At 35.3% G+C, this 23,325-nt stretch overlaps 1 protein-coding gene across 7 annotated transcripts in view; it reads left to right on the top strand.

The window, feature by feature from the left end:
* DIAPH2 (diaphanous related formin 2) overlaps positions 1 to 23,325 on the top strand; it is a 980,096-nt gene that overhangs the window by 450,789 nt on the left and 505,982 nt on the right. For all 7 annotated transcript variants that reach the window (XM_013047536.2, XM_004775974.3, XM_013047535.2 and 4 more), the window contains one exon: positions 14,073 to 14,174. In XM_013047536.2, the coding sequence (XP_012902990.1) occupies positions 14,073 to 14,174 (102 nt within the window). The remainder of the gene's footprint in view (positions 1 to 14,072; positions 14,175 to 23,325) is intronic.

Below are 23,325 nucleotides of genomic sequence, written 5' to 3'. Positions count from 1 at the left end.
TCTCAAAATTTTAAGGAATGAAAAACATATATAAGAGTAAACACAATGAAGGGATGGAATATGACTATAAAGATGAAAAAAAGTTGTTTTAATATTTCTTAAAAAGGAGTTGATAAAGTAAGTTGCTTGGGAGAATAAAGAAGAAGAAAGTGGAGAGAATTTGCTTTGGCTCTAGACTAGAACAAGCCCAGAGCCAGCTTTTGGGTATATTAAGATCTATTAGAAGAAGTTATACCCCAAATTTTTTAGATGATAAAACCGTATGTGTATACAAAAAATAATGTTAGATATAATGAAGGATAAAATATGAGTGTAAGAATAAAGGTTCAAAAAAGATTATTATTCTTTTTTTATGAAAAGTTTTGTTACGATAAAGTAGTTACAAAATGTTAAAGGAGGAAAGGGTAAAAGTTAAAAAAAATTAGGAGAATTAAAAAAATGAAATTAAAAAAAAATTTACTTCAAGACTAAAGAATCATGGGGAGAAAGCCATGAATTCCATGCTTTTCTTTCTCCTCCTCTGGAATTCCGCTGTTCTCCTTGGTAAATGAATTTGGTCTTGGCTGGATTTTTTGTTTATCTTCTGGGTGAGGGGCTCGTTGTAGTGATTCTCAAGTGTCTTTCCCCGGGGTACAATTGCACCACCCGTATCATAGTCCGGGCTAAGTAATCCGCTCGGGTTCGCTTTCAGGAAATTTTGATCCCTGAATGCTTTCTGTAGAATTCTGAAAGACAGGAATGAAAAAGGTGGCCTCCCAGTCTCCGGCCTGGTGGAGCTGAGTGCCTGGGGCTCCACCCCTCATTGCGTCCTTAGAATAAAGCACTCAATTACTCCCGTCTCTTTAGTCTCTGCCCATGCTTGGAGAAAAGCATTCAATCACTCCTGTGTCACTGGCCGTGCTCCAAGCTCACCCAGCCTGTGACCAAGCATTTCTGTCTCTGGCACACAGCTCCTCCTGGAGTCTCCGAATCCTGCAGTTCCCTGAGTTCTTCCAGGGGGTGTCTCCCCAGATCTTGTAGAGACCCCACTCACAGAGCAGTGGCTTGTGCCACGGATTCAAGCTCAAGGTAACCCCGAGTTGAGAGCTCACTCCTCGGCTCTGTCTCTGTAGCTGCCTTCACAGCTCTAATACCTGCGAGCTCCCTAACACTCAGACACCATGATCCTTCTGTGACCCCACAGGACCTGGGGCCACGCTGACCCCGCATGGGTTTCACCCCAGTTTAGCCTCTGGAGTGATGTCCGTCAGTGGAGCAGACTTTTAAAAGTCCTGATTTTGTGCTCCATTGTTCTGCAGCTTGCTGGGATCCGGCCCCTCCCCTTACCGTCTATCTTTCCATCGCTTTGGCTTCACTTCTCCACCAGTCCTACCTTTCAGAAAGTTGTCAATTTTCTGTTTTTAGAATTGTTGCTCTTCTTCTCTTCGATGTCCTGTTGGATTTGTAGGTGTTCGCAGTGGGGTGATAAGCTATCCAGCTGATCTCCTGCTACCTGATGTTGTCTAAGCCTGGTACTTCTCCATCATCTTTCATTGTTGATTTTTACTTAGATGATTTATCCATTGCTCTAATTAGGGTGCTAAAGTCCCCTACTATTTTTGTAGTATTATCAGTAAGTTTCTTTATGTTTACCATTAATTGATTTATGTATTTGGGTACTCTGAAATGGGGGGTATAAATATTTATTATTGTTTTGTATATCTGTTGGGTAGTCCCCTTTATTATGATATTGTGCCCTTCTTCCTCTCTTGTTATTGACTTCTATGGCTACTCTGGCTTTCTTTTGATATCCATTAACTTGAGGGATGGTTCTCCTCCCCTCACTTTAGGTCTCTTGTAAATAGCATATGGATGAGTCTTTTTTTTTTTTTTTTAAATCCATTCTGATACCCTGTGTCTTTCTATTGAAGTATTTACTCTTTTTTCAAAATGATTAATGATAGATATGAATTTAGTACTATTATATATTACCTGTTCATTTGCTTTTTCTGGAGATTTTCTTTGTTCCATTTTAGTCTTTGTTGCTTTTGGTCTTTCCCAGTCTGAGGGTCTCCTTTAATATTTCTTGCAGGGCTTGTTTAGTGGTCACAAATTCTGTTATTTTGTTTGTCTGTGAAATTCTTTATCTCTTCTGTATTCTGAATGATAGCATTGCTACATAGTGTATTGTTTATTTTATTTTATTTTATTTATTTATTTGACAGACCGAGATCACAAGCAGGTAGAGAGGCAGGTAGAGAGAGAAGAAGGGAAGCAAGCTCCCTGCTGAGCAGAGAGCTTGATGCAGGGTTTGATCCCAGAACCCTGGATCTTGACCTGAGCTGAAGGCAGAGGCTTTAACCCACTGAGACACCCAGGCGCCCCTGGATAGTATATTCTTGGCTGCTTATTTTTTCCATTCATCCTGTTGAATATATCCTGCCACTTTCATCTGGCCTGCTAAGTTTCTTTCGTGATCCTCTGCTAACCTGATTTGTGTTCCATTGTAGGTTAGGGATTTGTTTTCCCTTGTTGCTTTCCAGATTCTTTCCTTATCTCTATAATTTGCAGATTTTACTACCATATGTCTTGGTGTTGGTTGGCTTTTGTTGATTTTGATGGTAGGTCGCTGTGCCTCCTGGATTTGTGCATTTCTTTCTTTCTCCAGATTGGGGAAGCTTTCAGCTATGACTTGTTTAAAGCTTCTGCCCCTTTTTGTCTCTCTTTTTTATCTGGGTCTACTATGATACTTACGTTACTCTGCTTTCCATAAAGGCTCACTGAGTTCCATAAGTCTACATTTGTGCTCCAATATTTTTCTTTCCCTCTATTTTTGCTTTTGTTATTTTCCATAATTTTATCTTCTGTAGTACTTATTAATTCATCTATTTCTTCCATACTTATGGATTTGCATCTTGGTTATAGAATTTTTTATTTTAGCCTGACTAGATCGTAGGTCTTTCATTTCTCTAGTAGGGGTCTCTCTGCTTTCTTCTATGCTTTTCTCAAGCCTAGGAAGTATGCTTATGATTGTGGTTTTAAATTCTGGTTCAGTTCTATTTCTTATTAGCTCCATGTCTTTGGCCTCATGTTGTTTTTTTTGGATGAATTCCTTTGTCTTGGCATTTTGTCTAAGTTTTGTCTTTTATGTTTTGGGGAATACCTATACCTGGTCCTATTTCCACTACAACCAATGATTTCAGCTCTCTATTATCAATAGACCTGGTGCATTCAGAGTTTTGTGTTCATTTTCTGATGGAAGGCCCTGTTGATGCTCTGGCTCCCAATCACATTTGCCTGTTATAAAAGGAACCTGAAGTGTACTAGAGTGTGGAGTTTGGTGTAATCAGGCCCAAGCCTTTTTTGTGTGCTCTGTGCTGCTTGCTAAAGTCTGTCCATGTTGAGTGGAGGGGTCAAAAATGGCATTAACCTGCTCTCTTCCCTGGAAAGGTGAGTTTTCATGCACTGGTGTTCAGGAAGCCCTCACAGAAGTGCAAACAATCTACCCTCTTGTGTCCCAGGCTTCCATCAGATCCTTGCCTCTACCGTGTCTGTGTTCACACTATCAGCCCAAGCTGGTGATACAATCTTCCTGTCTTTCATCTCCAGCATTTGCCAGGGTTTCAGAACTCCAAATTTGAGAGATCCAGTGCAATGCAGAAGTGCCCCCTGATCCTCTGGGTGAGGTTTTGAGGCATTGTGGCTGGTACCAGTTTATCACAGAGAAGTAATTGTATGACTGCTCATGGGCTTTAGTTTTAAAGTAAAGTATAACAAAAAGCTGGCATTCAGGCTAGTAGCCCTCAGCAGGTGCCTTTGATAGGGGTGTCAACCCACATTCATCTTGCTGCTCTTCAGGGGTGTGTTGACTATTGTTCTCTTTTCTTTCAGCAACATAAATTTTATAATCAGTTTGTCAAGTGTAAACAACAATAAAAATTTAGTCATAATATTTTGATGATAGTTATATAAACTGGGCAAAGTTGTGTCTGTTGAGATTCTTACATTTGATTCTTCCTATCCTTGAACATGGCATGTATATCTATTTATTTACATCGTTTTTAAAAACTTTGAAAAAATTTTTTTGCACTTCCTAATTTATCTGTTACATATTTTAGTTTTTTAAATCGACTTTAGTATGTTTACTATTTTATCCATGTTTGCTTAAATTTACTTTTGTATTTAACTTATGTTTATACCTTTCTTTTTATATAATAGCTTCATTCTAGGATCATTTTATTTCTTACTGAATCACATGTTTTTAAAGTACCTTAAATGAGATTTTGGTTATAGTAAACACTTAAAAGTTTGTTTGATAATATGATTATTTCATCTTTGAACTTAAAAGATATTTGCAATGGATACAGAATTCTCACTTTCAAATTATTTTCTCTTAGAAGTAAACAGATTATTTTACCAATATCTGGTTTTGATTGTTGTTAAAAAACATTAATTCTTCTGTTTCTCCTCATTCATCAGGCTTCCTAAATTTAGTAATTGTTATTTTATCCGTGCTGGAAAATTATTAGCCTTTTTTAGCTGTTTTTATTCAGAGTATTATCTGTCTTTTCTACTCTCTATTCATAGTTGCTTTTGTAATTCTAATTGAACTTATTTTGAACATTCTCACTCTGTTTAGGTTTTCTTGTGTTTACATCTCTTAGTTTGTCTTTATGTCCTGTGCTTTACTGGATATTTTTTAGGCCTGTTGTCTAGTTTACTAATTCTTTTTTATGATTTGCGCCTCATCTTCTGTTTTAGCAATTCAAATGAATATCTAATATCAATTATTATATTTCTTATTTCCAGAAATTTTGTTTTTCAAATATTCTGTCACGTGTCTTTATAAGTCTATATCTGTTTTTGCTGACTCTTTCTGTTGTTTTTGCTGACTCTTTCTGTTGTTTTTGCTGACTCTGACTAATGTTTCTTTACTGGTTCCTAAGTTTTCTTTATTTTTATTGTGAACTAATGATTGCTAAACTTTATCTGTGAGAATACCTCAAAACTGAAGTTAAAATCTTTCTTGGAAATTTGCATGATTCGTGATTCGTTGCCAGATACCTGGGAGCACTACCAAAGACTAAACACTTTAAATTTAAATTCAGATTCATTCTCTCTCTCTTTCTCCCTATCTCTCCTTCAGTATATGTGTGTGTATATATACATATACATTCTTCAGAATGTATATGTATATGTGTGTATATAGGTGTATATATATACGTATGTATGTGTATGTATATATTTGGTCTTTTATTGTTTTGTTTATTGACTACTAGGTAGTTAAATTGATCTTTTGGTCTTTTGTTGGTTTTTCTGGGGGTTTTGTTGTTGTTTTTTTTGTTGTTGTTGTTGTTTTGTTTTGTTTTGTTTTGTTATTTTTGACAACTAGGTAGTTAAATTCTGGCCAAAAACCTGCATGGGAAGTATCTTATGGTTTGAGATTTATAGGGGAGAAACCCCATACCCTAGATCCCGGAGTCAAGGCAAAAACAGGCAAGATTTCATACTGTTTTCCTCTGTGGGTGAACTTTGTGTTTTGTTTTGTTTTGTTTTTCTTTTCACTGGGGATATTATCTTTTGGGGTCTAATGTTTACACAAGGAATTGAATTTTCCTTCTCATCTTGTAAAAGGTCTAGTCTTTGTGTATGCTCTATCTTAATGTTTTAGGCACATTAAAGCTGAAACCTGTATACCACTGGAGATTGGTAGATGTTCTTAAGATCATCTTGGTCTTCAGTATGGTTATATCTCTGGATTAGTGCTTTTTTTTAAGGGTATTTTTAAAGAATTTTATGTGTTCTATATATTGACAGCCCCTACTCCATTTGACTACCCAATATACTAGGGTGATCAGTGAGGTAGAAGTAGATGTATTTTCTAAAGTATCTCAATGATGCTTTTATTGAGAAGTTGGGACAAACCTATTAGATACTGCTCATCTGCCACCATGTTTAAGTCAGTGTATTTTACATTCCATGTATGCCAAGTATTGCTTCTGCTTAGTTAAAAAATCATGTTGTCAGCTTGGCATGAATACCTGATGTGTCAAAATGTCCAGTGCATTATGAATGCTTTATATTGGCTTTCTGTTCCTTTATAGAATAGCTGTATACTTCTATGATTGTTTTGGATGCAGGTGTCTATAACCAGTTCTCACATGGAAACAGAGAAGTAGGGGCACCTGGGTGGCTCAGTTGGTAAGCATCTACCTTTACCTCAGGTCATGATCCCCAGGTGGGATTGAGCCCCACATTGGGCTCACTGCTCAGCAGAGAGCCTGCTTCTCCCTCTCCTTCTGCCTTTCCCATTGCTTGTGCTCTCTCTCGCTCTATGTCAGATAAATAAATAAATAAATAAATAAATAAAATCTTAAAAGTAAATGCAAAAGGATAGTCAGCCAGGTATGAGTTTCTAGAGTAAATCTCTTCAACTAATTGAAATGACTTTCTGGTACTATGGTCTCAGAAATAGAAGCAATCTGGTGTTTGTGTGTGTATTGTTTCGTAGATAGTGGTGGTTTTACATTTGTATCTGCATAGGAGTGGTAGCATTCTGATATTGCATGTTTTCTTTAACTATATGCATATTCTGTTAGTGTGCTAACAGTAAAGATGGAATTGCATCATTTCATGTGTTCAAACAAAAATCAGGACAGAGAAGCACTGACTTTGTGAAGTGAATTGATAGATTATAGCATGAGTATATACCCCTGTAGAGTTGGATGAAATTTCCAGGTAGTTTTTTGGGGTATTCCACATCAAGTGCATTGCAGTACTCTCATTTCAAGATCTCTATCTTCAAATTACCTAGGTACTTGTATTGACTCTTAGAGTAATATGCAGTTTTTTTGAAACATTTGTATATAATATTTAATAATAATGCATCCTTGTATTTGTTTGTGGCAGTTTGTGATGGACATTTTAAGGTAATATCTAATGAAAGCTGAGTGTGGCATAAACAGGATATTATATATCTGTTACTTGTTTTAACAGATAAGAATCTATTCTATTATGTATCTGAGGATATCAGTTTGCCTACTTATAAGAGAATATATTTTATAATTTATTTGAAGTATGCTAATTTAAAATACATTTAAATTATATAATATGTAGAAGAATATTAATAACATGGATAGTCTGTGTTGTATCTAGGAATAACATACTACAGCTAGACCTGGACATATGTACCTCATATTTTATTTAATATTAATAGTCATTCATTCTGTATATTCTATTTTTTTAATTATAAAAATCACCTTTTAGGTTTAATATGATGTCTGATTTTTATTTTTGAATACAAAGCAGTTGAAAAATGAAATAGAAGATAATTAGCATCAAAAGAATAATGTTAGTAATTATCTTTCAGTTTCAGTGTAAATCATAAATTATTTTATTTTTAAATTTTTAATTTTTTTAAAAGATTTTATTTATTTATTTGACAGAGAGAGAGATCACAAGTAGGCAGAGAGACAGGCAGAGAGAGAGGGGGAAGCAGGCTCCCCACTGAGCAGAGAGCCCAAATGCAGGGCCCAGGACCCTGAGATCATGACCTGAGCCAAAGGCAGTGGCTTAACCCACTGAGCCCCACAGGTGCCCCCCGTATAAATTATTTTAGAAAGCAGTGCACTTCCTCTGGAGTTAGAATCATGACATTAGCAGGAGTTGAATTTTCTATGTACAAAGTAGTCACAATTTTTCTGTTTATTTTTATAGAAGTTGTAAATATATCTGTGATCTCCATTAACCTACTACAGAGCTAGATTACTTTGACAAATTTAATTGAGCTTAAGTTAGGAAATATTTGAATACCATGTGATTTCTGTGCATACATCTTTGGCTGTAGAATGTAAACGGATGGAACTCCAAGGAGGTTTTGCTGTTACAAGTTGTCAGAACTTGTGACTGAGGGGTAATTTCCAATTTGAAAGCTTAGAAGATGGAGATAATGCCAGTTCTTGTTGGCAATATGGGGCTGTTAGTAGAAGCTGATAAGAGGTAGGAATGACAGGTCAGAGTGAGATGAATTCTCCTTTAGATTTGTTCAGTTTGATTTAATGGTAGGACATCTAGGTGGGACTGTCAGTTAGAAACAAGGAACTTGAATCTGGGTACCCATGGTGAGAGCTGGAACCATTTGATTGGCATTATTAACACTGAGGTAACACTGAGATCCTGGGAGGGTCCATGAATTTTCTAGAGGACTGGAGTTAATATTAAGTCTAAGAATTTAGAACAATTTCTTTAGGAAAAGTTTCCTTACGTAGGATAAGTTGATGAATAAATAGGTAGGCAACCTGTCAAAGCCTACCTCTTTGGAAGACACAGTTGTTATACTCCAAGGTCAGGAATTTTCTCATCAAGGTTTCAATGCTTGTATATCCTTTTTTCAACTAATATTTTAAAGGAGTGGCTCTCCGGAGAGGGCTAGTAAAGCTCCCCTTGAATGCTTTAGGCCAGTTAATCAGCATTTTAACATACTTTAGTTGGCTCTTAGAGTCTATTATAGGAGTTGTAGAAATCTTAGTAATCAAAGCAAAAGGAGAGAATTGTGGCATGACCACTTGAAAAGAAATATATTTGGAATCAAATGCAACACAAATCACTGTCAGTCATATGTTGATTATGGTTCCAAGGTGTAGTTAGTACTATATATGACTCTTTTGAACCTGTAATCTCCATGAGGGCAGAATCTCTAATGGTTAACATGGTGGCAGTCCCATGTTTGGCAGCCAGGATATATTAGCTGCATAAATGAATGAACCGTAAAATAAGTATAGAGCCAGGCCCAGCATCAATGTTTATGCCATTTAACCCAAAGAACAAGAGCACAAAAATAATGAAAAAAGAATATGAAATATACTCACATAATTTGAGACCTGCCATGAGAAAGTATTGAAAAACATATAATGAAGTAACATAGTTAAGGGATTGAATTTTTTAACTAGATAAAATGGAAGAGTGTTGTGTTAAAATCACTGACATTTATTCAGGAGTTTGGGGAAACATTTCTGGTCTGGATTTAAAAAAGGAAATAAAGTATTTGTAAATATAAGTCAAAATCTGTTTTGTATACATATATATACATCTCCTATGTTTATATAGTATATAATTCTGTATTAAATATAAATATGTATATTATAGTTATATGTCTATTCATAACATACACTATAATAATATATTTTAAAGGAATAAATCATAAATTAAAAAAAAGAAATATTGGCCCCAGTTCATTTATGTGGGGAATGATAGACTTAATTGCAGTGAACCTAACTCGACTTTTCTACTACTCAGATTACTTAATGAGATATCAGACAAAAAAGAAAGATTATGTTTTGGCAAGAAGGAAAGGGCATTACGGTTCAATACTTTCACTTAACTAACCTTTAAGTGTGCAGTTAACATTTAAAGGAAATTAAGTTTTGGAGGTATTATAGAGTAATTGTAAAAATATAAAAAGTACTTAAAAGCCCATAGTCTGTTAGGAGAAATTCTTCACATAACAGTGACAATCAGAAAGTGGGTTTGTGATATGTTTTTACATATTTTGATGAAGATGTTTTTACATCTTTTGATGAAGAAAAATCTCATTTTGTGACATAGTTACTGCTTTCCACTTTGTTGTTTGGTTTTTGAACTTCCGCTCATTGACATTTTCTAGGATGAAACTTTTATATTGACTGGGAATCGATCTTTTAAACACAAACCTTCAAGTTTTTGAAAGAAGATGCTCAGTAGTAAACAGGAGTAGTGGCAGGGAGAAATGGAAGGGGTGCAACTTTATAGGATATTTGCCTTTCACCTCACAATTTGTCAGAATCTAAATTCGCATTTTAAAATTTAGAATTTCTAGTTTCTATTGTGAATAGCTTTTCACTTATAGAGTATGTTAGAACTCACCTTTGCCATTTTCTTAGAGAATATAAGTAGTGATGGTATCACTAATCTACCAAAAGTCAAAAGCTGTTTTAAATTTTTTTAAGTTTAAAATACTTGTCCAGTCTTCATTAGTTCACCTGGATTTTTCTTTTATTTCTAGTTACTGTTGAAGAATCCCAACTCTTTCCAAAAGCTCCTACATTGGATGTTTTTAGGGGTCTCCAAAAATATCTCTTGCATCCCATACTAAATTTGTCAGCTATCATGTGGTAGCTGTGGGTAATTTTCCTCATTTCCTATTTGAAGCCTCTGCTAAGGATGACTGTAATTTGGGAGAAGGGAGGAGTTTTCCCATGGGCCACAGCTACTGTATACTGAAGACCTCTAGGTGCCAAGGGTATGCGGTGTTGTGTTCAAAATACAGAAACATGTGTTTCTTCCTTTCTCTCTTTTTTAAGTAAAATTGACTGGAGGTGTACCAATATAGTGCTCATCACACAGCTCTCTTACCACAGTAGACATTTAACTATGTTGAGTGTAGGCAAACTGGGCCTGGTGATAAAACCAAGAAATACAAAAGCTGCACTCAGAATCACTCCAATCCTTTTTTTCTCTTTTTAATTGTGTTATGGTAGTTACCATACAATACATCATTAGTTTTGATGCAGTGTGGCAAGATTCATTGTTCATGTACAATACCCAGTGCTCCGTGCAATATGTGCCTGCCTTAATACCTGCCACCAGGCTTAACCATCCCCTCTGAAATCTTCAGTTTGTTTCTCAGAGTCCACAATATCTCATGGTTTGTTTCCCCCACCAGTTTTCCCCAGTTCACTTCTCCAGTCCTTTTTAAAATGCAGGCTTTCTTTCTGATTTTAAAATACAGGTTGGAGGGGCACCTGGGTGGCTCAGTGGGTTAAAGCCTCTGCCTTCGGCTCGGGTCATGATCCCAGGGTCCTGGGATCAAGCCCCACATCGGGCTCTCTGCTTGGCAGGGAGCCTGCCTCCTCCTCTCTCTCTCTGCCTGCCTCTCTGCCTACTTGTGATCTCTGTCTGTCAAATAAATAAATAAAATCTTTAAAAAAAAAATACAAGTTGGATTTCTTATTGCATGATACAGTACAGTTAGGCAGGAATTTTCTCTCCCAGGAAACCCCTTAGTCTACCATACAAATGGACTTACAGGTGATTCCTAGGACTGTCCACTTGAGTCTCAAACCATGCTTTGAACCTGTATATATATATATATTGTTCATTTTCTCTCTTGATATGCTTTTGATGAGTAAGTGAAAGAGAGTGGAGGCAAATGAGTACTGGTTTGTCTCTCGTCTGTCGTCATATCCTCCTGCGTCTTCTATACAGGAATTTATGGGCATCAAAACATATTAATGTTCAATCTTATAATACATCTTTGTGTATAAAGTTTAGTATATATGTAAAAAAATCAAGTGTCTTTAGGGATAGACTGTGATGGCCAGTTGCAACATGGGATTCTAATGGAAGCTGATTTATTATACAATAAATAGTATAATAGTAGTCTGCATTTGTTACACATGAGAGAGTTTTATTCCAAATCTTACTTATAAATAGAACATACTAAGCACTGACATTTATATAAGTTTGTAACATAGCCATAAAATGGTATCCAGAATCAGAATACATCTAAGTCTGCTGAATGTGTTAAATATTTCACATAGCTGAACAGAAAAAGAGAAGGTATGTCACCTACTGTGGAGCCTGCATTGTGAAGAGGAGTTAACAGGTTACATACAGCTAGAAGAGAAATAAAATAACAGTGTTTCACATACTGAGCTGAAATTTTATTTTAAGCCAGGTTCATTCTGTTGTACTTCTTTTCATGGTTAAAATTGAGATAAAAAGATTGAGGCGTTCCTGGGTGGCTCAGTGGGTTAAACCTCTACCTTCAGCTCAGGTCATGATCTCAGGGTCCTGCGATCGAGTCCCACATCGGGCTCTCTGCTCAGCAGAGAGCCTGCTTCCCCCCCTCTCTCTGCCTGCCTCTCTGCCTGCCTCTCTGCCTACTTGTGATTTCTTTCTCTGTCAAATAAATAAAATCTTTAAAAATAAAAAATAAAAAAAAGTTTGAAATATGCAGAATTGATAATTTTAATACTGTTCTTAATCTTTCTACCTTAGATGCCTTGTACTAAAAATTTTGAAAGTGCCCAAACTGATTCTTTGCTTTTCACAATAACATACTTTACCAAAAATCCCATTATCAGAAAAATTTTTAAAAAACAATTGAGTAATTTACATGCATTGAAAATTCTGGAAGAATGGAAATAATAAAGGGGTATTTACTTTTTATTTTATAAGAATATTATATTAATGAGGCAAAATAATGGATGTTCTTAATTTTATTTCGTTATAGGTACATGTTGTTATATCAGTTTTCATATTTCTTTTTTTTTTAAAGATTTTATTTATTTATTTGACTCAAGTATAAATCAGATGTTAATCTTATTGTGGATCCCTTAAATGTAAGAATTCACTCTTGCTGTTTTAAAATTACTTCCTTTCTTGGCAGTTTGATTCAATGTGTCTCAGTGTGGACTTCTTTTAGGTCCTGATCAGAGTTGATGTATTTATTTGTTCATAGTTTCCTTTAGCTCATTGAACATACGTAAGATAGTTGACTTAGTGTTTTTGACTACTAATTCCAGAATTGAGTTTCTTCAGAGATAATTTCTGTCATATTCTTCTTTTTCTTCATGTGTAACTTATGCCTTCCTAATTTTTTGATTGTTTTGTGTGTTTTTCTTGTTGTTGTTTTGTTTTGCTTTTTGCAGGCCTTATAATTTTTTCTTTTTGTTTAGAACTAGACATTTGAGTATTTTATAACTGGAATTTGGATTTTTCTACAACTCACAGACTGCTGAGTTTTGTTTGTTGAGAGCTGTAGCTATTTGTAATTTTTCCAAACAATTGTTGCAAGCTGTATATTCCTTGTATGTGGTTACTGGGTTTATGGTTTTATTATCTCTGCTGTCAGCCAGTAATCTGACAAAATTTCCTTAAATGGCTGGCTCCAAAAGGTAGGGGAGGTGTTCCTATTTAAGTCTTTTGATAGATGCCATCTGGGGAAGCTACTGCAACCTAAGAGAGTTGAAACCAAGGCATGCACCTGCACTGGCCCTTCAGGGAACTGTCAAACCAACCAAAATGCACATCCTTAAATTTCAGATAACATGAGTCCCACTGCCCACCGTGGCATTAGCCAGCACCTCAAGGACACAGACACTATCTTCATAGTGGTGTTGAGGAGTGCAGTTTGATACCTGTTTGTGCATGTTGTTCTCTTACCACAGAACAGCAGTGTTTCCCTTTAACAAACACTTCCCTTGTTGTGAGTATCCAAGTAGTTTTTAGTATTTTGAAGTAGTTTATTTAAATTACTCTTTCTAGCTCAGTGATTGCTTTTGTGGTGGAACCAATCCCTGGAATGTACTTTTCTGCCATTTTGTGTCAGCCCTACTTTCTTAAATCTCTTTTCCTGCTTTTCTTCCTTTGATATATTTTTTGAAATCCCATACATGTCCCCAAAATGTTGGTTGCTTGCTAATGTAATGATAATTAGAACTGTATCATAGTCCCAAGATAAACTAGGTTGAGAAGAATTTATCAATTTTGATTCTCTTCAGCATCAGACTTGAACATTCAGATTTCACTGCTTTCGCTAGGTTGTGTATTTAAGTACATTGTAAATAATGGAAGATATTTTACAGGCTTGGTATGGTTCATAAGATTAATGATTACTCTAAACTTTGCCCATTATGAAGAATAGAGTAGACTTTTATTATTGTTATTACACATGATTTAATTTTACGTAGTATTTTTATGTTTTCCAAATGAATTGACTTTCTGATAGAAAATAAAGCTTAAAAATGTGATATGGGTTTAAGGCCTCTAAATTTAGTCAGTTTTACCATGTCATTTACTTCCATATGGTCTTTTTATTATCATTTATGTACTGCAGTACATGGAAAGCAAATGCATTTGTATATTTAATCAAATTAAATTGTAGTTCATTTTTTGGTTATTTATTTGGGACAGAAGGTGTGTATACACTGGTTCTATAACAGGATCGTAATCAGAAACTTACTATCCTAGGTAATCACTTTTAGAGTTGTTAATGTAGGCTTAACAGTCCTAATAATAAAATATTAAACTTTCATACTTTTATTTCTTTTTAGAACCTTGTAAAACATCTTCCAGAGCAGAAAGTACTCAGTGAATTAGCACAGCTGAGGAATGAATATCATGACCTCTGTGAGCCCGAGCAATTTGGAGTTGTGGTATGTATCTAGCATAAGGGCCCACAGACTGTGTTGTGATATAGTAATTATCAGAAACAGTGAAAAGGACATTTCAGTTGTTCATTTTTTTCAAACTGCATAGCTGCATAATTTTATATTTAACATTGTCAGGAAAAAAACTTTATTATTATCTGTCATGGTTTTGAAAATATAAAGAAATTAAGTTTTTATTCCACAGAGTACCTCAAGATATCTCATGGCATCTCCTCCATACTAGTGCCAATATTTAATTCTATTAATATATGAAAAGTAGTATATATTATTGTATTGTCTATTTTTCTTTTATTTAGGTCTTGGTGTTAGAATTTCCCCCTCCCCAATTTAGGCTAAATAAAAGAGTAGAAACTAGATAAATAGCAATAGTTTAAAAATTGGGAGGGAGTCAAACCATAAGTGACTCTTAATCTCACAAAACAAACTGAGGGTTGCTGGGGGGAGGGGGTTTGGGAGGAGGGGGTGGGATTATGGACATTGGGGAGGGTATGTGCTTTGGTGAGTGCTGTGAAGTGTGTAAACCTGGTGATTCACAGACCTGTACCCCTGGGGATAAAAATATATGTTTATAAAAAAAAAATTTACTATATATATGTATCAGAAACCACAAGAATTTTTAGATTTCCTTTTGAGTGTCATTAATTAATTGAAAACTTTAAATACACTGTTACAGTTGGGAAGAAAATCTCATAAATGCATATCATACTTTAGTATGATTAAATCATTATTGAATGAGTTGTGTTTGTTCATCCCCTCTTCATTTTAAGAGGTACAAAAGATGACTAGAGATCAATTATGTATTAGAGAATATAGTTATATGTTTTAAGCAGTCCTCAAACATGCTATTGAAGTTATGGGCAAAACATGGGAAAGACAGGATGGTGATTTATTTAATCTCTAGGAGAAAAAAATACTATTTTTAACTTAGGTATTCAGTACAAGTTTGTTCAGTGTATGAATGAGCAGCTATACTATGGCTGCTAACTTTATCCTGGCTCCCTACCAATGTCATATCTGAATAGTAAGATTCAAAATTATATCGGAACTAGTAGTCGAATACTTTGTTTCAAATATTTTATTCCCTTTTTAATTGTAATATATTTTAATTTATCTGATTTGGTACTTTGCAATTTAAAAATCCCATTTCAAGTCAAAATGTGGTAGATGGGACAGAGAACATAACTTTTGAACATGTGCAATAACTGCTTGCCCATAGTCAGAGCTTATTAATTCTCAGATATGGCATTATGTATAGTAGTATAGGAAGGTTCTGTCAAATCCTTGAAAAGAAAATCAGGAATGTATTTTTGGGATGAGGTAGAGCTAATGTAAAGATACCTGAGGAAGATCTTTTTTCTTCGTTTTGAATTAAGCAAATTACTCTATCTAGTTAGTTGAACTGAATAGATATTATTTATTAATAGTGGTGCTTTAGTGCAATATTAAATAATAAAATTTTCTAGGCCAAAGTCCTCATTTGAAACTTAAGCTGCTTGAATTCATACCATAATTGAAGCAAGGCTATATACTTTCTGAGAATTCAGCTGATTCATGATGGTTATGAGTTTTACAGTAGGTACACTACACAGTTTCTCTGAAGTCATTTTTTTTTTTCCTGAATGCTTTTTATCTTGGAAGATGTATTAGTTTGCCAAGAAAGTTCTTCAAGAGTGTTATCCTTGGTACCACACTGAGAAGATGAATTCTGGGGACATAAAAAGCAATATACCTTCTGAACTAAAAGCAAAATAGAAAATGGAAAAGATTTCTTGTTCATGCACATACTGATAAATTATTCTGGGTCTATAAATATGAATTTATCTGTTCCTCTTATTTAACTCTCCCCATCCTTAGTTACATGTCTGCAAGGAAAAAAATCAAGGACATTACAAAGTAATTTGTGCGATGTAAATCACCCAAGGTAGTATCCATCAGGATTTGCCAAATAAAATTTAGATAATCTCATATCTAGGATAATATTTTTGAAATAATGATAGGCCCTAGTCTTTTAAGTACCTGCTATTATTGTTGCCATTATTATTTATAGAGAAAATGTATTGGGATGCTTAGAATAATATCTTATATATAATAGATAATAAATGTTTATTGAATTGAATTATAGGATGATTATTAGACCCAACTCTGAGCCTGAGATTAAAAATAGCATATTTTAGGGACACCTGTGTGGCTCAGTTAGTTAATTGTCTGCCTTCAGTTCTGGTCATGATCTCAGGGTCCTGGGATCAAGTCCCACATCAGGCTCCTTGCTCAGTGGGAAGCCTGCTTTTCCTACTGTCTGCTGCTACCCTGCTTGTGCTTCCTTGCTCTCTATCTCTCTCACTGAGAAATAAATAAATAAGATCTTCTAAAAAATAAAAATAAAAAGTTAAAAAAAGCATATTTTAGATTTATAAAAGTAAAAATTATGTTAAAACATATTTCTCCAGGTCAGTGCTAAAATTATATTAACTTTGGTGTGAATATACTCAAAGACTTTTTAATCCTCAAAATATATCAACAGCCTACATCTAGGAAAATTTCACAGATGTGTGGAATCATCTGCAGTAATGAGAGAGGCTCCAAACTAGTTGTCTTGTTTCTGCTAATTCCCCCATCAATACAATTAGTGTAGTCTACTTAAAATATATATCCAGCATGTGATGTGTGTATCGAAAACCTTCAGTGTCTCCTGGAATTTACAGAATAAAACCCGAGCTCCTTAGTATTCTCATTGTGCTACTAACTCTGTGTCCTTATTATCTCCCTGTTCTCCTTGGTGAACTGAGTGAATTGGTTTCTTTATGACATTTTAGCTTTTAGCTCAGCAGGACTCTCATTGCCATTTCAGCAGTTATTTTACTTGTTCCTATTCAGTGGCCTTTTATTTTACATAGCAGCTATACCGTATCTTACCTGCTCTTCTCACGTTTTCTAACCCTCCTCTCCCCATTCTTTTCAATTAATATCAACAGTGTAATCTCTTACCAAAGAAAAAGGAAAGCACTTAGGCTTTTAGGACCTCCAATATCTCTTCTGCCTGCAAGGCTATCTCTAGACATATCTTTTATTAATCTGTTCTCTGTCAAATCTCAGAAAAAGGGACACCTTTTTACTATAACTAATATTGTTGTTGCTATTATTATTTATAGAAACAATGTATTAAAGAGTTACTGTTTCTGATACCACGTTAAGCATTTTTACATGCACTGTCTTATGTATTCTTCATTACCCTATGAGGGTAGCACTTTTATTAGCTCCATATATGAATGAGGAAACCCTGTCTAAGGAGGGCTAGGGACCTTGTCCCAAGGTTCATAGTAAGTAGTAGATGTGGAATTAGTTGTCTGAGTTCATAGATGGTGTCTTTATTCACTTTTTTATTTAAAAAATTTATTTTTATTAAAGAATAATTGACATACAGTAGTGTATTAGCTTTAGTGTATTAGTGATTTGATATTTATATACTTTACAAAATAGACACCACAATAAGTCTAATTACCATCTGTCACTTTACAAAGTTATTACAATATCATTGACTATATTCCCTATGCTATTCCTTACATCCCTGTGTCCTATGTATTTTAGAACTGAAAGATTGTACCTCTTAATCCCCTTCAGCTGTTTCATGAATCCCTTTATTCTCCTCCCATTTGGCAACTACTAGTTTATTCTCCATATGTATGAGTCTGTCATTGTTTTGTTTGTCATTTTTTTTTTTTACAATCCAAATATAAGTGAAATCATATGGGGCTTTTTCTTTGTTTGTTTGTTTGTTTACGTATTTCACTTCGTGTAATACACTTAAGGTCCATCCATGTTGCAAATGACAGGATTTCAGAATAATGTTATATTACACAGACACACACAAACACACACACTATATCAAACCTTTATTCACTTATTGATAGACATTTAGGTTACTTCCATATCCTGGATATTATAAATAATGCTGCAGTGAACATAGGGGAAGATATTTGTCTTTTCAAATTAATGTTTTTGTTTTCTTTTACGAGATGAAGAGTGTTTTTAACAGCTATAATGTTCCATTGTGTGTGTGTGTGTTTGTGAGAGATGCTCTGCTACATGATAATTTACTTATCTCTGGTTTGGGCATAAAAGATTTCATTTATTTATAACAGAGAATGTGCAGGGGGAGGGGCAAAGGGTGAGAGACAGTCTCAAGCAGAATCCCTACTGAGCGAGGAGCCAGGTATGCAGCTCAGTCTTAGGACTCTGAGATCATGACCTGGACAGAAACCAAGAGTCCAACACTAAGTGACTGAGCCACTCAGGTACGCCTGGGTATTATTATCCCTTGCTTATTTTATACTTCTGTTATTTTATTGCCTCTTCTTTGTCATTCTGCACTTGGACTTTCTTTTCAGGAAAAAAAAAATAAGGTTAAGTCACTCACTGCCTAAAACTGAATAAATTGATAGCTGCATAGATGGTTGAATATAAATCATTTATTGATTTATAAGGTTCCTGATTGCTGTTGCTCTCTATTTCCTAGCACCTGTTTTTTCAAAGATTCGTCTCCTTTACTTCTCATCCACTATTCAGCCAATAATCAGAATGCTGTCTGAAACAATGCTTTGAAAATTATCTAAGAGAGTTCATTAACTATCTCCTAATTGCGTTTAAAATATACATCAAGTTCTACTCTTCATCTAAGCCTTAGCCCAAGCCAACATCATCATTTTCTTAAACAATTATGACATACTTCTAGTTTGTTTTCCCCACTCGTGCAAAAGCCTTTCTCCAAGTCAGTCTCAGCACAGCCCTCAAATGTGGCACTTCTAGAGTTCATTTGTCTTGTGACATATTGTTTATCTGCTTAAAGAATCAGTGCTGTCGTATGGCACTAAGGCTGCAGTATAAACTCCTTACCAGAATTTACCACCTCTCCCACTTCTGTCTCCTGTGGCTTGGCTTCTTGGTCATTATACTTCAACCACATTGTGTTTTATTTTTCAGTGTTTTGAGTTTACCAGGCTCTTTCCTGCCTCTGGCCCATTACACATGCTGCTGTTGCTTACTCTCATTTGCTGCCTGCCTCTTTCCTGTTTATTCTTCCACTTTTATCTTAAAGTTCATTTTCCCAGTGATACCTTCATTTGCCTCTCAATCAAAATTAAGGCTCTCTATTAAAATCCCACAGATCACCTTTTTCCCCCCTTTTCCTTTCTAGAAATTATCATGGTTCTTAGTTAAATATTCATTTGTGAGTTTGTTTATTGAATGTCTATAAACCCCCCTAGATTGCAACTTCTTCAAGAGCATGCATCATGCTGATTTTATTCACATGGTATATGCTTAATATATATTTGATGAATGTATAACTTGAATCCAAAATCAAGTGGGTTCATTTTCGTCCTAATTCTCTATCCATGTGGCACTTGATAATATTGAAGAATTTAGCTTCCTTATTGAAAATTTTTCTTTATGTGCCTTCTCTAACAATACTCTTTCTTAATTTTATTCCTATAACCTCTGCCAGGGCCCTGCATAGTTTCTATTATGTAACTTCTTGAATGATAAAAACAAATCTCATCAGTTAGTAATAGGCATATGCCAGAAGTGAGATTATTCCTGCAAGATTCATTAAAATTTTCATCATCAAACAAAAAACAATAAAATTGGTAAAACTTGGGAAATAATCTGGCTGTGACTTTTTGAAAGAAATAAACTTACCTGAGATAGTGACTGGGCTGCTAAGCTTTCTCTAAACTTTTTGGTTCCTTTTAGCAGTAACATCATTGGGCTTGCTTATATTCACATGTAATTCGTTGAAAAGAAACAAAAAGGGCAAAAAAGAAAAAAAAAAGAAATGAATAATAAAGCCCAGGGACCTTCTCCTCTGTTTAGAGGCAGACTACCTGGTAAGAGCAATATGTTTGTTGTCACACCTTTTATGATCAGTATTCCTTTTCTTTGGTGGTAGTGGTGGTGGGGAGGTTGGTAGATTGTCTGCATTGCATCCCACCAACTTGTCCTCCAACCCGCTCCCCACAGAACTGGATTTGGTACATCATTGTAATTATGTGCTCTACTTTTACTGGGGGGTGGGGGGTGGGAAGCACAGATCTTTGAAAGCTTTGCCAGTTAGAACCCCAACAGGAGCTTTTAGACTCTTCAGAAAGTGTTTGCATCTCAGCTGTTCTCAAGCTTCAGAGCTATGGAAAATCCCACTTGTCTTGCACTGAGGATGGAGACCCATAGTGTGTGTATCTATTAAACTAACACATCTTCTGAGAAAAAGAAGGCAACAATTAGTTCTTTTAGTAATCAGTACTTTGTTTTTCTAAGTTCAAAATTCCCCATATTTTAATTAAAAACATTCTGCGGCTATAATCTAACAATAATGTTTGAGATAGCCTTGTGCATAAAAACATTTATAATGAAAAGTACAGATGATGTATTATTGTTGATAGCCCATTTAATTTTTTTCTTTTTTACACAAATACATGAAGGCACAAGGAGTAGATTTACGCTTGTTGTTGGAAGTACAACTCTAAAGTCGGTGTGCTTTTTAATTTTTTTTAAGCCTCGTAAGAGCTAATGAGCTCTATTCAAGATAGCGTAACCAGGTGAAAAGGAAAATTCTAAAAGCATTTTTTCTCTCCCACATATCATCAAAGGCAATTAGTTTAGATGGAAAATTATAGCTCTTCTGTTCCTTTAACATTAAATGATTATTCAGGTTTGCATATTCATTGGGAAAATCACATTTTTTTCACATGATTTCATTCAGAATGTTCAGTGTTTTGATATGTAATGTCTTGGTTTTTTCTGTTTTCATTCTTAAATATGAATGCTAGCTCTTATATCTAGATGTGTATTTATCTGGTGAAAAAACCAATTTGATAATTTTGAGATTGTGTAAAAGAAAACCATTGTAACTCATTCTCAAATCCATGTGTTCATATTTTTGTTCATTTCATTAACTTATAATACTTAATTTTGTAGCAAGATTGCTTATTTATATCAGCTTTTACAATAAAATAAAATACACCTAAAAGCAACATTCAGATTAGGCCTATGAACTTGAATCAGTTTTGCTATCAATTGCTTTTCATTAAATTTTAAAAACCAGGAATTAACTCCTTTTCCCATGTTTATCAGTAATTCCTAATACAATAACATAGCACAGTAGTCATTTTGATGGCTTTTCTTGGCTTCAAAAAGTTGTTCTCAGGATTTTTGAAATTCTTTCAAATTCTTACCATGATTCTCTTGAGTTTACAGTGCATTTGGGGGCAGACTTTGTTACTGTGTTTTGTTTCAGACTAAAGATTGGTAGATGTTTGTTGATGCATAACTTCCGTGTTACCACTATCTTTGGGGAAAGTATTCTCTATTAAAATTTTTCATTGAATTATAGTTAACATACATATTAGTTTCATGTGCACCACACTGTGATTTGACAATTCTGTACGTTATTCAACACGACCACCCCTCTATTAGACAGAGAGCGCTCTCGATAATGCAAGTCACACAGCGGGGTTTATTTGACAAGCTTAGGCTTGGGCCCAATATACCTGACACAGCAGAGTAGGGACTTGGACCCCGAGGCTAATTAAGGCAGGGGTTTTTATGGGTCATTACAAGAGGCTTGGGCGCAGGGGGAGGAGGAGAATTTTCAGACTTTTCTGCAGTAGGCTGATTAGCTGTTGCTGGGCTGGTTACAGGGTTAGTTACTTTCTTAGAAGTGTTTACAGCGTGAGGTATAGCAGTGTTTCCTGGAAGTGTTTACAGGGTTAGGTATTCCTGACTAAAGCAGGGTGGGGATCTCTGGAACAAAAGCAGGGTCAGGGGGGTCCCTGGAACTAAAGTAAAGTAGGGGAAAGTTCAGCCCTTGGGCCTGAGATGGCTGCCCAAGTTAAGATGGCTGTACTTATGTAACCCACTCTTAACAAACAATGTATTTTTCCAAAGTCTCATTTTACAGATTAACTATGGCTCTTATCTCTCCTTTACATCTTTTTTTAAAGATTTTATTTATTTATTTGACAGACCGAGATCACAAGTAGGCAGAGAGGCAGGCAGAGAGAGAGAAGGAAGCAGGCTCCCCGCTGTGCAGAGAGCCTGATGTGGGGCTCGGTCCCAGGACTCTGAGATCATGACCTGAGCCGAAGGCAGAGGCTTTAACCCACTGAGCCACCCAGGTGCCCCATCTCCTTTACATCTTATATACAAACATTTGCCATTGGCTCCATATAGTAGGTGAACTTGTATTGATTATTTTGTCCAGTGCAGGTATAAGGTGACTGCAGAAAGTACAGTGATAAGCAGGAGAGATCCTTCCCTTGAGGAGGTTATTGTCTAAAAGACAATAAGAAAATCAGTTAATAGAAAATCACAGTTCTTGCTATTTTTCCATACTTCCAGGCAGAGTTTTGCTCAGTCATTGAGTCTGGATTTCACAGTTTGTATAGGCGGTTCTGTCTGCTATCTAACTTAAATCTACCCTTCTTTAATGTGTCTTCAGAAAAGCAGGTGTACTGAAAATGACAGGGCTTAAAGACTGTGATCATGATCAGGAAATGAAACACTGTACTTGGAGATTTCAAGAGCAGTAAGTTAAATGATATAAATAAAGTTAATAGTTAACCCAAATACATGGAGACTAAACAGCATCCTTCTAAAGAATGAATGGGTCAACCAGGAAATTAAAGAAGAATTGAAAAAAATCATGGAAGCAAATGATAATGAAAATACAATGGTTCAAAATCTGTGGGACACAACAAAGGCAGTCCTGAGAGGAAAATATATAGCGGTACAAGCCTTTCTCAAGAAACAAGAAAGGTCTCAGGTACACAACCTAACCCTACACCTAAAGGATCTGGAGAAAGAACAAGAAAGATACCCTAAGTCCAGCAGGAGCAGAGAAATCATAAAGATCAGAGCAGAAATCAATGAAATAGAAACCAAAAAAACAATAGAACAAATCAACGAAAGTAGGAGCTGGTTCTTTGAAAGAATTAATAAAATTGATAAACCCCTGGCCCGACTTATCAAAAAGAAAAGAGAAAGGACCCAAATAAATAAAATCATGAATGAAGGAGGAGAGATCACAACTAACACCAAAGAAATACAAACTATTATAAGAACATACTATGAGCAACTCTACGGC

The sequence above is a fragment of the Mustela putorius genome, unplaced genomic scaffold (genome assembly GCF_011764305.1).
Source record: "Mustela putorius furo isolate JIRA1106 unplaced genomic scaffold, ASM1176430v1.1 tig00003846_pilon_pilon_pilon, whole genome shotgun sequence".
Lineage (NCBI taxonomy): Eukaryota > Metazoa > Chordata > Mammalia > Carnivora > Mustelidae > Mustela > Mustela putorius.
Note: the sequence above shows the minus strand (reverse complement) of the source record. Positions and strands in the feature narration are given on the sequence as shown.